Source organism: Rhinopithecus roxellana, chromosome 11 (assembly GCF_007565055.1).
Source record: "Rhinopithecus roxellana isolate Shanxi Qingling chromosome 11, ASM756505v1, whole genome shotgun sequence".
Lineage (NCBI taxonomy): Eukaryota > Metazoa > Chordata > Mammalia > Primates > Cercopithecidae > Rhinopithecus > Rhinopithecus roxellana.
This window is the reverse complement of record NC_044559.1, coordinates 23,276,353-23,292,979: the sequence shown is the minus strand read 5'-3', so window position 1 is coordinate 23,292,979 and position 16,627 is coordinate 23,276,353. Positions and strand designations below refer to the sequence as shown.

General features: G+C 54.6%; 2 protein-coding genes across 2 annotated transcripts; one reads left to right on the top strand and one right to left on the bottom strand.

The window, feature by feature from the left end:
* Positions 1–408: 408 nt before the first annotated feature.
* ELOVL3 (ELOVL fatty acid elongase 3) lies at positions 409–3,713 on the top strand. Its single transcript, XM_010356154.1, has 4 exons — positions 409–781; positions 1,761–1,892; positions 2,550–2,701; positions 2,957–3,713. Exons 1-4 carry the CDS (start codon positions 681–683, stop codon positions 3,382–3,384), a joined length of 813 nt encoding a protein of 270 aa, XP_010354456.1. The 5' UTR covers positions 409–680; the 3' UTR covers positions 3,385–3,713.
* Positions 3,714–4,308: 595 nt separating this feature from the next.
* Positions 4,309–16,241, bottom strand: PITX3 (paired like homeodomain 3). Its single transcript, XM_010356155.2, has 4 exons — positions 15,943–16,241; positions 6,075–6,204; positions 5,699–5,901; positions 4,309–5,222 (listed from the first exon to the last, which is right to left on the bottom strand). Exons 2-4 carry the CDS (start codon positions 6,190–6,192, stop codon positions 4,635–4,637), a joined length of 909 nt encoding a protein of 302 aa, XP_010354457.1. The 5' UTR covers positions 6,193–6,204; positions 15,943–16,241; the 3' UTR covers positions 4,309–4,634.
* Between the last annotated feature and the right edge of the window lie 386 nt (positions 16,242–16,627).

The window sequence follows — 16,627 nt, the reverse complement described above, 5'->3', positions numbered from 1 at the left end:
AGGAGAAGCTCTGCGTTGCCCAGGTTAGTGTTTCTTCATCACAGGCCTGGGTTTCCCAGGATCTCAGGGAGCCTGGAAACTGACGCCTCCATTTCTGGGTGGGAGCATCAAAGCCTAAGCACACCTTCCCTCTCTCCTCACTGCTAAGCAGGTTAAGATTAAAGCAAACGGAGGCAAAGGCCACGGTTGACAGTGCCAAGGGAAGACTGGCCTGTCCAGGTACACACACAAGGCCACACAGGATTGGGGAGACGTGTTAAGGGAGAAAAGGCTGGGGAAGCGAGCGGGCGATGGCCTAAGATGGGACTTGGGGCGGGGCGTGCGAAACGCCTGGCAGGCGGGCCCATGAGGATGACCAATCAGAATGCGGACTGCGTCCCAGGGGCGGAGCAGAGGCTTATCTTGGTCGAGATTGGATAGCGGCGCGGCGCAGGGAGGGGGCCGCGCGCCGTCCAGGCCGGCAGCTTTGCAAGTCCGGGTTATATATCGCAGTGGCTGCGCTCGGGAGAGCTGGCAGCGCCGCCGCGCACGTGCCTAGGTCCGACGTCCTCCTCGCTTTGCCCAGGGGTTCCTTCTGTGCCGGCTCTGTTCCATCTCGCCCCGAGGTTCACGACATCCTCAGAGCCCCAGGCTTTCGCCCAGCGCCTCGAAGCTTTGGACCTCGACGTCTGCAAAACTAGATGGTCACAGCCATGAATGTCTCACATCAAGTAAATCAGCTGTTCCAGCCCTGTAACTTCGAGCTGTTCAAGGACATGAGGCCCTTTTTCGAGGAGTATTGGTGAGACTTGGGAAGAGGGAAAGGCCATGTCAGGGCCCCGGGGCCAGGGTGCGAGGGGGTGGCATTGAATGCCCGCAATGATTTTCTTACAGAGCAGAGTTACGGGACTCCCTCGTACTGGTTTCACGCTACCTTTGTCCGAGGTGCAGGTAGTATGTGGCACCTCAAAGACATTAGAGCTGAAAGCAAGGAAGCAGAAATAAGATGATGAGGGAGAACGTGGAAACATACAGAAGCCAAAGACAGCGTGTAGTGAGAACTGGTCTTGGAGGCGTGAGGTTGATCTGAAGCCTTACTAGATGACTTCCACGTCCCCTATGGCTGTGGGTGTAAGGGTGTGTGCACAGTGCAGGGCCCGGGGACAGCCTACCCTTTACAATTATCCCATCGTTCCCCAGATGCTCCACCGTTCCTGCTGCGGAGAAGGAGGCAAAGTCAGAGAGCTCTTCCAAGCTTTCCCCTGGAGGAGCTCTCTAGCTTTGCCCTAAAGCTCCCCAGAGGTTTTTGGGTCTGACTTTATGCTCCAACCAATTTGCCATGACCCAACCAGAGAGAAGTTATTGCCACATTCTTCTTACACCACAGCCCTGGGCTGCTTCTAGGCGCCCCAACCAGGGAGAAGCTATTGCCACACTCTTTTTACACCATAGCCCTGGACTGCTTCTAGGCGTGGGCCAGACAGCTGTCACCCACCTCTAACCCCACTGAGAGAGCAATAATCACAGAAACCTTGGACATAGCCCCTGCCCCGTGCTAGGTCCTTTGTATACATTAATACTCCCAGGAGAGATGTAGTATTCCCCCTTTACAAATTAGGAAGCCAAGGCTCAGAGAGTTAAGTTGTTTTTTCCAATGTCACACAGCTAGTAAGTGGCAGAACTGGGACTCCAACCCAGAGCACTCACCTGGAGAGATGAGTGGGCATTTCTCTAATCAGCACCCACCCATGAGCCCATCCCCTCTGCCTTCTGCTTGCCAGGGCAACCTCTTTCCCCATAGCCCTGATCTACCTGCTTCTCATCGCTGTGGGGCAGAACTACATGAAGGAACGCAAGGGCTTCAACCTGCAGGGGCCCCTCATCCTCTGGTCCTTCTGCCTTGCAATCTTCAGGTAAGACCCCATCCCACTCACTCCTTGCCTCTTCTCTAGACGTTAGACCTCCATTCTATGCCTTAAAGCTTTCCCGATTGCATCAACCTCCATCCTGTCCCCAAGTTGCCCTGTAACACTCTCCCCATCTCATTCTCAGCTTTAGTTCCCCTCCCAGCCTTCACCCTCTTCTATTATATTATCCTGTTTTCCTTCTTTTTTAGACCCCTACCTGGTGGTCTCTGCTTTTTCCCTCTTGCCTTCATAGTCTGTACTCGTAAAACATTTCTCCAGCCTCTAATGCTCTCAGCTCCTAACACCCTCTCTCAGGACCCTCCAATAACTTCCCCATATTTTCTCCCCCAAACTCCTTCAGTCTTCCCCTATCCCTCCACACATCTCCTCCTAGGCTCCTAACCCCTCCCAAGAACCCCATTCCTTAACTCAACTTTCAATCCCATCCCCCTGCATTCCCTGATCTTTCTCCAGCCCTCATCTCCTCTAGACTACTGGTTGGATCTACCAGATTGGCCTCAGGCTCTCAGGAGCTTTGACCCCGCCCCATGGACAGGTGGGGAGGTGGTAGAGCTTGGAACACAGTAACCTGGCCAAGCCGAGGGAAGGGTGGATTGGTGCCTGGGGATGACACTTACACCATCTTCCTTTGTCCCATTTCAGTATCCTGGGGGCAGTGAGGATGTGGGGCATTATGGGGACTGTGATACTTACCGGGGGCCTAAAGCAAACCGTGTGCTTTGTCAACTTCGTTGGTAATTCTACAGTCAAATTCTGGTCCTGGGTCTTTCTTCTCAGCAAGGTCGTAGAACTCGGTGAGTGGCAAGGCTTTGTCTCTCTGGTGCCTTGTGAACTGCATCCCTCCACAGGGCCCTCCCTTCACCCACACCCTTGAGAGTCCCTTTCCTACCCTGGGTCCCAATAATACCTCTCACCCAAGCCCCTCTACAGATTCTCTGCCACAAAGACCCCCTTCCCTCCCCTGAGAATTTCTCCGGTGGCCCTACACCAGGTACAGAGGGTGGTCCCAGCACTGGGTGGTGTGCCAACTATGATTCTCCATCTCCCAGGAGACACAGCCTTCATCATCCTGCGTAAGCGGCCACTCATCTTTATTCACTGGTACCACCACAGCACAGTGCTGGTGTACACAAGCTTTGGATACAAGAACAAAGTGCCTGCAGGAGGCTGGTTCGTCACCATGAACTTCGGTGTGCATGCCTTCATGTACACCTACTACACTCTGAAGGCTGCCAACGTGAAGCCCCCCAAGATGCTGCCCATGCTCATCACCAGCCTGCAGATCCTGCAGATGTTTGTAGGAGCCATCATCAGCATCCTCGCATACATCTGGAGGCAGGAACAGGGATGCCACACCACGATGGAACACTTATTCTGGTCCTTCATCTTGTATATGACCTATTTCATCCTCTTTGCCCACTTCTTCCGCCAGACCTACATCAAGCCCGAGGTCAAAGCCAAGACCAAGAGCCAGTGAAGGGTTGGAGAGAACAGTGAAGCTCCAGGCTTTCTCTTCTCCAGGGCACCAAGAGGCTGGGCTTAGTTTTGGGAGAATGATTAGGTTGCCTTACCTGCATGGTTTCCCCAGAGGATGTGTGCCCCAAGGTGGCTGGAATTTTTGAGACAAGAAGGGTGACCCTGGGATGGGGGTGTGGTCTGTTACTTTGATGTTTCTATTTTTAATGTGAAGGCCAAGAAGGCCCTGGGATGGAGGTGGGATGGAGGAGGGTCCCAAGAGCTGAGTTGTTTAATTTCTATCCAGTCTTCTTCTTTCTCTATTTTTTAAAATTAAAGATTTCAACAAAATTTTGAGAGTTTGGGGATTTGGGGGGAAAGAGCGCTGCTGTGATGGCAAGAGGCTGCTACTAAGGGGATGATCGGCAGGTGGGACGCCTGAGGGTGTGTGGAAGGGTGAGAGGCACACACACAGACACTGAAAGAATCCTAGGCCTGGTAGGCACTTAATAAATGTTGTTACAGACCAGAATTTTATTGCTGTTAGAGGACCAAGGCCCTCATAGGAACAGTGAGAAACAGGCTCAGAAAGGCGGAGTAACTTTATCTAAAGTTATAGGCTCCCTGAATAGCAGAGCTGACACCTACAAGCGTTGGAGACCAGATCTACCAGCTAGCCTCCCTGAGACCACGAGGTGGCGCTGCAGCACCGGCTGTGGCCGATGCCAGCCAGGTAGCTGGTTTCCCACGTCCCGCGCACTCACGCACCTCTTTGCTGCAAGAATCCCGGGCTGCCCCGACCTGGAGTGGGGGCAGGTGGTGAGTGGGACTGAATCCCTAGAAGCCTGGACCCTCACTTCGTTCCTGTACATCCAGCTCGCCTGTAGACAGTGGGGGAGGATGAAGGGAAGAGGACTCAACCGCGACTCTGAATCATCACGCCTTCGACAGTCCGCGCACGTTTATTTCATTTATCTTTGAAAACGAGGGAGGGGAAGCCTGGAGAAGGCGGGATGGGCCAAGGGTGAGTTGGCCCCCGGGAAGCTGGTCCCTGTTCCTGGCTTTAGTCCCAGGGGCGCGGTCTGTGTGTAGGGCCCAGTCCACCCCTCAGGGCTGGGAGGGGAAGGGCCCTCTCCTGAGCCGGCGCCCCCCAGCTGACCAAACACCCCTTTTAGACCCTGGGGCGGGCGCAAGCCAGTCAAAACGACCCCAGTCCGAGGAGGCTGTGAATCGTCGCCCCCGCCCTGGGGGATGATCTACGGGCGGGGCCGCTCATACGGGCCTTTCCACGGCGTACTGGCACGGACTGAGGTTGGCTGCTGGGGGCGGCCCGTGCACGGTAGGGTAGCTGAAGGAAGCGTGCTGTTTGGCTTTGAGCCGCAGGCTAGCCAGGCTCGAGTTACACGGGTCCCGATAGACGTAGGGGGAGGAGGCGGCAGCCGCGGCGGCGGCGGCGGCCGAGGCGTAAGGGCAGGACACGGCCCCGGAGGACACGGCTGCCGGAGCCAGCCCGGGGGGGCCCCCGCCCAGGCCCTGCAGGGCCCCAGGCCCTGGCACGGTGCCCGGGGCAGCCGCGGCGGAGGGCACCATGGAGGCGGCGATGGAGCTGGGTGGCGAGAAGACGGGCTGCGAAGCCAGAGGCCCCACGTTGACCGAGTTGAAGGCGAATGGGAAGGTCTTGGCGGCGAGTGGCGGGGCAAGCGCCTTGGGCGGCCAGTTGCCGTACGAGTAGCCGGGGTACACCTCCTCGTAGGGCGGCACAAGCCCCCCGAGCGGTGCCGCGAAGCTGCCCTTGCACAGCTCGGCCTGCTGGCTGCGCTCGCGCTTCCGCCATTTGGCGCGCCGGTTCTTGAACCACACCTGCGGGCACGGGAGAAAGGCGGTCAGGGCTCTGGGCCAGGTCCCAGCGGCTGGAGGGCGGGCCACCCCGACGGGGCTACCAGCCGGGGCCCTGCGGTCAATAAACGAGATGAGGTGGCTGGAGACGGGGTGGGAGGGAAGGAGTGCACGGAGTCCGGGGTCGGAGAACAAGGCGCGGGCGGCAGGACCGAGTCATCGGCGCCAGAGTCTGGGGGGACAGTAGGATGAGGTCGAGGAGGGGTGAAGAGGGGAAGGAGAGACGGTGTCAGGGCCAAAGAAGCGCGCGGTCCGGGTAGTAGGGAGCAGTGGGAGCAGAGGCTGGAGGTTGGCGGGCAAGAGGCCGCGTGGGGCTGCGGCCGGGAGCCAGGGTCCGGGGTCCGGGGGAGGGGAAGGTGGGGTGGAACCGCTGGCCGCCGGGTCGCAGGCTGAGTGCAAAGGGCCCGCGCGGGTGCGAGTTGCGGTTCTGGAGAGCATACCCGCACGCGGGCCTCGGTGAGGTTGGTCCACACGGCGATCTCCTCGCGCGTGCTCATGTCGGGGTAGCGGTTCCTCTGGAAGGTCGCCTCCAGCTCCTGCAGCTGCTGGCTGGTGAAATGCGTGCGCTGCCGCCGCTGCTTCTTCTTCAGTGAGCCGTCCTCGGGGGAGGCGCCAGGCAGCGAAGCCGAGGCCTTCTCTGAGTCTAGGGGGCCAGGGTGGGGGCAGGTCACAGGGCGCCCAAGCCTGCGCGGATTCTCCGGCTCCGGGACCTCCTAAGCCACCCGCTGGCTCCCACCTGAGCTGCCCAGCCGGGGTCCCACCCGCACTGGGGATGAAGCTGTTATCTCCTGCACTCCCGGAAGGGGGCGCGCTTACCGCTGTGCTCCTGACCCTTGCAGCCGTGCTCTGGGAGCTGGGGGTGCGGAGTGCCCGCGTCTGACAGCGACAGGGCAGGGCTCCGGGCCTCTGCCTCGCTGAGCAGGCCGAACTCCATGGAGGGAGGTCTCTGGAGGCGAGAGAAGACAGAGACCAGGGTAACGGGGGTAAAATCTCTGGCTTTGCTGGGTCCCAGCAGCGCTTCCCCGTAAATTCCCTGCCGCCTTTCTCAGCCCCAGCCATAAAGCTGGGGCTGCGTGGGGCTCCTTAGGATAGAATGGGGAAATAGCAGCCTAAGGGCACAGAGGTGCATGCTGACAGGTTCTCTGCATAGATATATAAACTAGACTTTGTTTTGTTTACTGCTGGGAACTAGAACCGTGCCAGGTATACAGTGGGGTTCAATATTTATTGAATTAATAAAAATGTAGACTACAGGCCGGGCGCGGTGGCTCACACCTGTAATCCCAGCACTTTGGGAGGCCGAGGTGGGTGGATCACCTGAGGTCAGGAGTTCGAGACCAGCCTGGCCAGCATGGCAAAACCCCGTGCCTACTAAAAATACAAATTTGCTGGGCGGGGTGGCACGCACTTGTAATCTCAGCTACTCGGGAGGCTGAGGCAGGAGAATCGCTTGAACCTGGGAGGTGGAGGTTGCAGTGAACCGAGATGGCGCTACTGCACTCCAGCCTGGGTGACAGAACAAGACACTGTCTCAAAAAACAACAACAAAGAAATCTACACTATAGCACACTACATACCCTATACTATATCTGCAAAACTTTAAAATCCTTCTCACCTGAATGCTCAGTATCCCCTCATACTCATACATGGTCCTCAGCCAATCATACCTGAGACAGACCGGATGTCTGTTATCCTTTCTCCTTGGGACAGATTGTATTTTGAACCAGACCTGATATTTCTCCTTTAAGAATAATGGCTGCTATCATTTATGTGTACTTACTGTGAGCCTTTACCTCATTCTCTCTCCCCTCACAAGAATATGTCAAGCATGATCATCCTTTTTCTGCTGAGGAAACTGAGACTTGAAGGAACTTGATGAGGCTCACAGAGCTTGTAAGCAGTGGGATTGAGATCTGAACTAGGTCTGTGAGACTCCTAATGCTTTTTCTTTGTTTGCTTTTTATTTTTCTTTTATTATTATTTTATTTTTCTGATTCAGTCAACTCAGAACGCTTGTTTTCTCACACTGTGCTCTTTGGGGCCTTCCCTCGAGTTTCCCTCAGGGACTCAGCTACAGTTCTAACCTGGCCTTGCTTGGGTCTGCTTCAGCTAGGGCAGCTCTGCTTTGGTCTGTTCGTTTATGATTTCTTTCTTTCTTTTTATTTTCTTTGTTTTTGAAATGGAGTCTCGCTTTGTCACCCAGGCTGGAGTGCAGTGGCATAATCTCGGCTCACTGCAACCTCCACCTCCAGGGTTCAAGCTATTCAAGCTATTCTCCTGCCTCAGCCTCCCGAGTAGCTGGAACTACAGGCACATGCCACCACTCCTGGCTAATTTTTGTATTTTTAGTAGAGATGGGGTTTCACCATGTTGGCCAGGCTGGTCTCGAACTCCTGATCTCAGGTGATCCACCTGCCTCGGCCTCCCAAAGTGCTGGAATTAGGCGTGAGCCACCATGCCCAGCCTGTTTTGTTTATTATTTCTGAAGAGGTTTCATTTGAAAGAAGGTAACAAGATCAAACACAAGTGTGAAAACCACTGGGTGCTTGGGCCGGGCCTGGTCTCCTGCCTGTACCAATATACACTGCATCCCACCCATGGACGGCCTCTATCAAGCCTGCTCCAGGCCGTAGGCAGAAGCTTCATAAGACCAGCTTCCTACTCATAACTTCCTATCCCAAAACCTAGCCTCACATTGCCCAGGAGCCTCCCTGGGTCCCTCTCCAAGTTTCCCCCACAGAGTCCCCTTTTCTGCCTGCTCTCCCAGGACCCCTCTGCTGGGAGGAAGGGAAATGGGCAATACTGGGGTTCAAGACTCTGGGTGCCTTTTGGTTGGAGGAGAACAGAGGCGGCTAGGGACAGAGGGAAGGGGTAGAGAGCTGAGTGGGAGGGGCCTCTCTGCCTCTGTCACCCCTTCCCCATTAACAGGGGCTTAATGCAGGCTACACGGGGTGGCATTAATGTAGTGGATTAGCCTAGATTGAGATGTGTGTCACTTGGCTGCTCTGGATTTATTAGGAGCCTTTCTCAGGGAGGTGCAGATGGGCAGCGGCCTGTATTTGCACATGGTAACGCCCCCTTCAACCAGCTCAGAGATCACAGCTGTGCCCCCACTCCCCACCCCACCTCTCAAGCCAGGTTGGAAGTGGAACCGAGGTCAAGGCAGGAGGTTGAGAAAGAGTCCCTGCTCTTTCTACAGGCAGAGGGGTCTAGATCTTGGACCTTTTACTGGATGTGAAGAGACAGGGCTGGAGGGAACCCAGGACAGGAGAAAAGTCAGGCCAGAACTGGAGGTGTGCTCAGCTTACTTCCCCTTCCAGGTCAGGTCAGGGGGTTTGGAGCTGGAAAACTTTGGCCAACAATGCTCTGATGGAAGGGAAATGTCCCTGAGAAGGAACTATGGTAGCCTTGGCTGGGAAGATGAGGGAGGAAGGGTTAGAACTGAGAGCTGGAAAAAGGGGTGCTCTGAAGTCTCCCTTTACTTCATACCCAAGATGCCCTTGAAATGCAAATCATCCCCCTGACTTTTCCAGAGGCCATGGGAGCAACACGAAGCTGGCAAAAAACACAGAGAGGGGTTTACCTGTGGGAAAAGCAGTCCCACCCTTGCCACCTAGCCTTCCAGTCAGCTTTGGCTCCAGACTTGCAGTTTTCCAAATTACCCTGCCCCCGGCATTCCATACCTGCATCTTACTTTCACTCTATTTCAGCAGAGGGAGACAGGGTAAGAAGGGATATGGGCGAGGAAAAGACGAGGCCAGAAAGCCGAGTTCAGGCTGCGTGTTCCCAGAGATAGACGGACACGTGCAGACACACACAGGCCCCCACTCAGACATAATAAGCACTTGGACTTGGAGCTAGGGGCACACAAACACACACTCTCCCACACATGTGCTGCCACATCCAGGCAGACAGATACGTACCGTCACACAGTCTCCTTTCTGTGACAGGGACAGCTGCTGGGGCTGTTTTGGAGCTAGCCATTATTACCCTCCCCCCACGCCCCCACCACCTCCCTGGCCCCTCTGAACCTCAGCTCTCCGTCCCAGGAGCTAAGGACTCTGTGTGGGGGAGGAGCAGGCCAAGGGGCCAGGGGAGTGTTCTGCACTGGATGCTGCTGAGTGAGGAGAAGACAGGAGCATGCTGGAGCTAGAGGATGGGGTGGGGAGGAGGGGCAGAAAGTGCCCAGGCCCTCTGGGGAAAGTCATCTGGTATAGCCCAAAGAAATTAGGTTTGGAGTCAACAGATCTAGGTTCACGGTCCTGGCTCTACAACTTACTAGCTGTGTGTCCTCGGCAAGTAACTTTACCTTTCTGGGCATATTTCTTCATCTCCGAAAGGAAGTTCATGATCCCTTCCCTACTTGCCTTCAGTATTGTTACAAGGTTTAGATAAAAACAAACATGTAAATATGAGTAGGGATAAAACTCTACCTGAGTAGTTTTTTTTCCCCTCAATCATTAAACAAATGCTATTTAGCACATTCTATGAGCTGGGCATTGAGTTATGCCCTGAGGGTGGAGTAGTGACTAAGATCTCATCCCTGTGTCTGCCCTTCCTCGAGTGGGTCATCTCCCCAGACTCTGTATCCTGCAGTGAACTGTTTCCCTGGTGAATGAAGGTGAGTACACTGCATTGCTGAGAGATAGGCAGCACATGCTGTGAACACTCGGTCCTGAGCATAGACAACCCAGTCAACAAGGCAACAGCAAAACAGGCAGAGTAACCCAAGCTGGGAGCCACTTTGGGGACGAGGGACTGGTAAAGGAAAGAATGAAGCCTTTAGGCTCTTGCATGGGCTAGTAACAGCAGAGAGAGGAGCCATGGCTGAGAAGGGACCTGACTGTGAAACTGAAGAGAGAAGGAAAGAACAGTAAAGCCAGGCAGGCAATAAGAGAGATGGAAGGGTGGGGGCATAGACCTCTAGCCGACTCACGTCCGGGTGGGCTGGTCAGGCAAAGGCTGGGGGCGCCAAGCTGTTGTCTGAGCTGGAGACAGGCTGGCTGAAGATTAAGCTCCCCCAAACTGCTGGAGGTCAGGAAGCTAGGGAGTTGGGACTGAGGCCAGGGACTTCGCCTCACTCAGTGGATAGGGAAGAACAAGCAGTAGGTCTGGAAGCTGCAGGATTAGTTGATGCTAGTAAAAAATGCCCAGGCAGGGACAGAGAGAGTCAGGAGATAACAATGATGGTGAGTCCAGCTCTGGGAGGGGGCTGTTGGCCCCACCCCTAGCCTTTTTGCCACACCCTGCTAGGGATGTATGGCCCAGTCCCACTGGTGTCAGGGTGGCAATCCCAGGCCCAGGGAGTACAGAGGGCCTACAGATATGCTCTGATTCTGCAGTACAGGCTGGAATTAGAGGAAGCCTGGTCATGGACTGCAACAAGAATGAAATATCCAGGACATATGAAGGTGGAGAGCAGATCTCAGGCCAGGGAGGCCACAGTGGGGAGGTCATGGTTTCCAAGAGACACAACCCCATGGCAATAAGTCAGCTGTCATGTGGACCCACTTAAGTCCTGAAGCCAGAGGGGTAGACCAGGGACATAGTGAGAGCCCACAATCGGTTGCACTAATAATGCTTGAGGCTGGAGGCATAACCTGGAACTCAAATAGGAGAAAACCTTTCTCTTTCAGGGGCTAAATGGCGAGGAGATGAGAGGAGCTGGAGTTATGATGTTTTCATCTTATAAACGTGAAACAGAAGTGAGGCCCTTAAGTGGACATGGCCGCATGTTCATTTGGGACGCTGAGCACCCAGACTGTATGGTCTGCTGAACTGCAGTGTGCAAATGCGAGCAAATCGAGACACATTTGCAGCAAAGATTTGAAGCATTCAAGTTATCAAGGGACAAATCGGGGATCAGAGAAATGATTCCACAGTCTTCCTGCTCTTCCTTGCTTCCTTCCTGGGGATCCCAAGAACAGTAAGGCACATTCCCTAACTTGTAGGAGTCTGCAGTGTAGGGAGGCAAACAGAGCACAGGATGGAAAGATGGGATGCATGGGTCTGACTCCCAGACTGGGAGATCAGAGAGAGGGAAACCCATGGAAGGTGGTACCAAGTGTTGGGGGCTCAGAGAAGATAGGCACGCAACTGAACTGGGAGTTCAAGAGGCAGAGAAGGTGTATGGCATTCTAAATAATCAGCAGTGTTGGGAATAAGCTGGCAGGCTGGGAGGGCAGTGGTGAGCCTAGGTTAGTCGGAGTCTCAGTGTAGGCCACGGGAGATCTGCAGAGAGAAACAAGTCAAACCGAGGGGGGCCTCCAATCGGGGACAAGGGTTAGTGATTCAGATTTGACAAAGTCTAGGCTAGAGTATGTCCAGCTTTTTCATCAAAAACCCCTAAGGTTCACACTGAACAACAGCCCTGAATAAAGAAAAAAAACCCCTAAGAACAGTCAAAAACAGTATCTACTAGAAAACTAGAGGCATGACCTGAAACAGCTGCCACTAGTATGAAATTGTTTAGAGTTCGCCAGCTTTATGTTTAAAATGCAAGCAAATTTTTCATTCTATTCCATACTTTAGTCATGGAATATAAAATATTTTAATATACAAATAAATATTATTTTAATATAAAAATAAACCTCCCAATCTTCAAGTGATATCACCCACCAGGAAGATGGGCCCTGTTTAGACTGTGTGTCATGCCTCCCCCACCCCTGTTCTGCCCTCCTCCCACCCCACCCCACTATGAGAAGCAATGCACCAAAGAGTGGGGGTCACTGGAGGCTTGTAGCCAGGGGTGTGACAAAAGACAGCATCTTTGTGGCCTTTATTTGACCATGGTGAGCAGAATGGGTTGGGCAGGGAAGAAATAGGAAAGGAGAAACTATTAACTGAAAGGTGCAAAAAAGGCCCCGGGGCAGGACAATGGGAAAGGAGAGACAGAGTTTTGAAAGTTATTCCTCTCTGTCTTCCCCCAACTCTTACCCAACTGATGATCTTTTCCTTTTCCGCCCCCTCATTCTTTTCATGAGACCCTGGCAGTGGCCATGGACACCCTAGACACCCCAAAGCTCAGGACCTAATGGATCCTTCATGTTAGTCTAGGAGGCATCATTTAGTGTGAGTGGAGAAGAAAAGATTCCACTGGTCCCATGCTTCTGTCACCACAAGTCAGCTTTAGCCTGCTGCGTTTGCCCTCCCTTCCTGAACCCGAGTCTGGGCCAATGTTCCCATCCCTGAGCAGAAGGCAGGCAGAGATATTTGGCCTGGCAGGCAGGCTAAGCATTTGGGGAGCTCCCCAGAGTTCTTGGATAGGGACAGGGGTAGTGGCCAGCATCTGAAGCCTGCGATAGCGTGGCCCATCTATCATTAAGATCCCTCCTATGGCTGCATCAGGAAGGTGGTTAGGCTGCTCTAAGGCTCAGCCCCACTTTTCCAAACAAAGATTCTGCAGTTTGGGCATAATAATAGTGCTTATTTCTATGGTGCTCCTTCATTTGCAGAGGGCTTTCACAGACATGATTTCATTTAGCTTGCACAACTGCCCTGCATGGCAGGAGTGCCTATCCCCATTATACCTCTAAGAAGGCAGGATGCAAGGTTACACAGTTTGAAGAGATTCAAACCACCTAGTTCTGCTCTTTCCATGCCTCACTCCCTCTACCCTGCAGCCATTTGTGACTCTCACATGTGCTGATCCTTCCAAGCCCTGAAGGATTCCATTTCTACTTCCTGCCTCTACCATCTCTCTGGAAATGAGCTCTGGAAGTATGCTGCCCACTGTGTGCCAAAGAACATTTTTCTATTCATCCTGAGCTTGCATCACTGCAGTTCTAAAAGGCCCCCTCATCTCCAGTTTCAAGATTTGGGGAGCAAGCAATTCTTCTGCATATCTAGGCTTTTTATTATGCTGTAGATTTCCATCTTGTCTCACCTTCCAGAGGACTAAACTTTGACATTTGCTCTCGCCAGCAACCCCTGGCTCCCCATTCTGCCAACCATTCTCTGACCCTACTCTAGGCCCATGACATTCTTCCTAAGAGCCAGTGACCAGGCATGCATTCAGCTACATGGCTTTATGCAAGGTTGGGAAAAGGTTCTGTTTTTTGTTTCCAGTCATCTTCATTATGATACCATCTCTTTGGCCTTTTTGACAAAAGCCAACTTTGAGCTAAAGTCTTCAGGGAGCCATCTGTAATGCTTTCCCTATTCCTTTCCTGACACAGAGCCCTTCATTTCACCTATAATTTCAGTGATTTTTATGGGAGCACAAGCCCCTGAAAAGTGTATCAGAATGTGATGGGGATAATTGTGGTGTGTCTTTATATTGCTCAAAATAGAGCAAATGAAAAAAAAAAAAAAGTTGCGAATCCTAGCCAGTAATAAGCAAACTTTAGAACTGAGAAATGGACATGGGAGTGTAGAGAATACCTAGTGTATGTCACTCATAGGTGAAGGGTGAGAAAGGTTGAAACCACTGTTTAGATTGCTCATTGCTAAATACAGTGGCCTTGCGCTTGTCCTTGTGAAAACTCAGTCCCCAGCTGGGCTATCTTGCTCACTTATATGGACTCATTCTCCCTGCTCTGTCCTCTTCATAATTGAGCTCTGTTTAGAATTGGGGTCAGGATGGGCCGGGCGCAGTGGCTCACGCCTGTAATCCCAGCACTTTGGGAGGCCGAGGCGGGTGGATCACGAGGTCAGCAGATCGAGACCATCCTGGCTAACACGGTGAAACCCCGTCTCTACTAAAAATACAAAAAATTAGCCGGGCATGGTGGCGGGCGCCTGTAGTCCCAGCTACTTGGCAGGCTGAGGCAGGAGAATGGCCTGAACCTGGGAGGCGGAGCTTGCAGTGAGCAGAGATAGCGCACTCCAGCCTCCGGGACAGAGCGAGACTCTGTCTCAAAAAAAAAAAAAAAAAAAAAAAAGAATTGGGGTCAGGGTGGATGGTCACTGTAGGAGCCCAGCAGAGTCAGGCTGTATCTCAGCTGCAGGGAAAGTAAACCCGGCTGTTAGGTAGGGCCAAGACATCCTTCCCAACCAGACTGAGAGGGCGAGGTAGTCCCCTATTGGACTCCAGAGTCTGGATTCCATGAGCCTCCTTCCCACCTCTGCTCAGCCACCAGGGTGGTGCTGGGATTGGTAGGGCTGAGAAAGCAAAAGGGAAATAGGACCACAGGGTTTGCTTTGCTAATGGGGCTGTAGTTTTCTCTTCTGGCCTGGGCTCCTGCCCATTGTAGGGAAGGAGCCATTGGTCGGCTGATACTCCAGCAAGGAGTCTGGGGGGGGGGTGTCTGGTTAATTGTATTGGAATTAGGAGGCAACTGAGGCTGCCAGGGGTTTGTGCCCAGCTCCTTCCTGTTTTCCCATTGCCTTTTGTCACCTATTCCTTCCTTTCCTGTGTGTTTTTTTTTTTTTTTTTTTTTTTTTTTTTGCTTGTTTTTGTTTTTGTTTTGAGATAGAGTCTAGCTCTGTCGCCCAGGCTGGAGTGCAGTGGCGCGATCTCGGTTCACTGCAAGCTCCGCCTCCCGGGTTCACACCATTCTCTTGCCTCAGCCTCCCGAGTAGCTGGGACTACAGGCGCCTGCCACCACACCCGGCTAATTTTTTGTATTTGAAGTAGAGACAGGGTTTCACCGTGTTAGCCAGGATGGTCCTTTCCTGGTCTTGATTCCCACTAGCAGGCTCCTCACTGGCCTTCTGTCCTCAAATTTGGATTCTGGAAGTACAGAGTGATGCTCTGATCTATTCTGAATTGAAGGGGGCATGTGTCCCAGCCCACCTCACCCCAAGTTCAGGCTGCAGTCTTTACTCTAGCTCCCTGCTCGCAGCTTCGCAGCCCGAAGGAGCTGAAACAAGTTTGCAAAGTGTGAGCTGGGATTTGAGGTGACCCACCGCAGCCGACCCCATCGCACACGCAGCAGCTGGGCAGGTGCTGCTGGGTAGATGGACATGCCACCTAGCCAGGGACATTCTGTCCGCCACTGCCCGACACAACGCCCGCTCCGGAGAGACCCACTTCGCTACCCTGGACATTCTGTCCACTCCGAGCCCCATGCGCCGCGGACATTCTGTCCGATTCTGAGGCGGCCTCAAGTGAGGACCCAGCTGGGCTCAGACACCCCAAGCCAGATCCACCATACCCGCCGCCTGGTCACTCTGATCTGCACAGCGGCCATCTGACTCAGTCGCGGCCGGGCTCTCACAACACGGCTCCTATTCCAACTGCGGAGCAGCTGGGAAGAGAAGCTTGTGTGACCAGGGGCACCCCGGCTCCCAGCCCCTAGAGTCTGAGCCTGGGCCGAAGGGCGTCGGGCGCCGCCAACTGCCCCCACACTGGGGGCCGCCGCCGGCTCCCCAGCTGGCCAGGGCCTCTGCAACCCCTTTCGCTCCCTGACCGCCTGCCCTGTGCCCTGGGATTCCAGGGCGCTTTCTGGTAATGGTTTCCAGACTCCCTACTCCCTGCCTCGCGAAGCCCCTATCCTGGCTTCAAGTCTCCGGCTTCGTTCCGGATCCTCTGAGTCTCCCTCTTCCCTATCCCCTGGTTCTTACCCTGAGTTTCCCTTTTCCCAAGTCCTGGCCCCAGGTCTGCAGTCCGCCCTCCCTGTTCTCGACCTGTTCCCCAGGCACCAGAGTTCAGCTGCCCCAGGTCCCGTTTTAGGGATTCCAAGGTCCAGCAATAGCTCCTCGGCCCCATGAGCCCCTGTCCTTAGAATGGTCAAACACTCACAGTGCGTCCCGCAACAGGCAGGCAGACTCCCAGCGGCGGCGGCGGCGGCGGCGGCGGCGGCGGCGATCTAGAGGGCAGGCAGGGGCCAGGGGCCGGGCACCCGGCCGGAGTGGGGGCCGCCCCCCTGCTCCCGGGCCGCCTCTCCGCTCCGACTCTCTCGGACTGGAGGAAGGAGTGAGCCTCACCGCGTACTGCCACCCCCAGCCGGCGCCCATTCACTTTATGGCAGACCAGTGCGCCCCCAGCCCGCCGCAGCCAGCCGCGCGCGTCAGGCCCCGCCCCTTTCCAGCTGCGCTGTCGGGGCTCCGCCCTTTCCAGCTGTGGATCTCCAAGCCCCGCCTATGAGGGAGGGATCTGGCCGGCGAGACGCCAAGAACCCCGCCCTCTGGCCAATCAGAAGCGCTCCTCAGCAACTGGGCCGCGCCCCTCCCCACGTGGCAGACAGCGCGCTCCGGCTAGGACGCTTAGGCAGAGCCAAGCGGGAGAGAGTAGAGTGGTCCCGGTAGTCCTGGGTAAAAGGGATCGACTGGCAGCGAAGTGGGGCTGGGCCGCTACCCGGAGCAAAGTGGATCGGCGCCAGCTGGGAAGGCGCACGGGGCCGCCGGGTCTCAGCGCTCAGACTTCTCTGCCGCTCAAGTTTCGCCGATTTTCTCCACTTGTCGCTGTCCGTCTCTCCTCTCCCTTT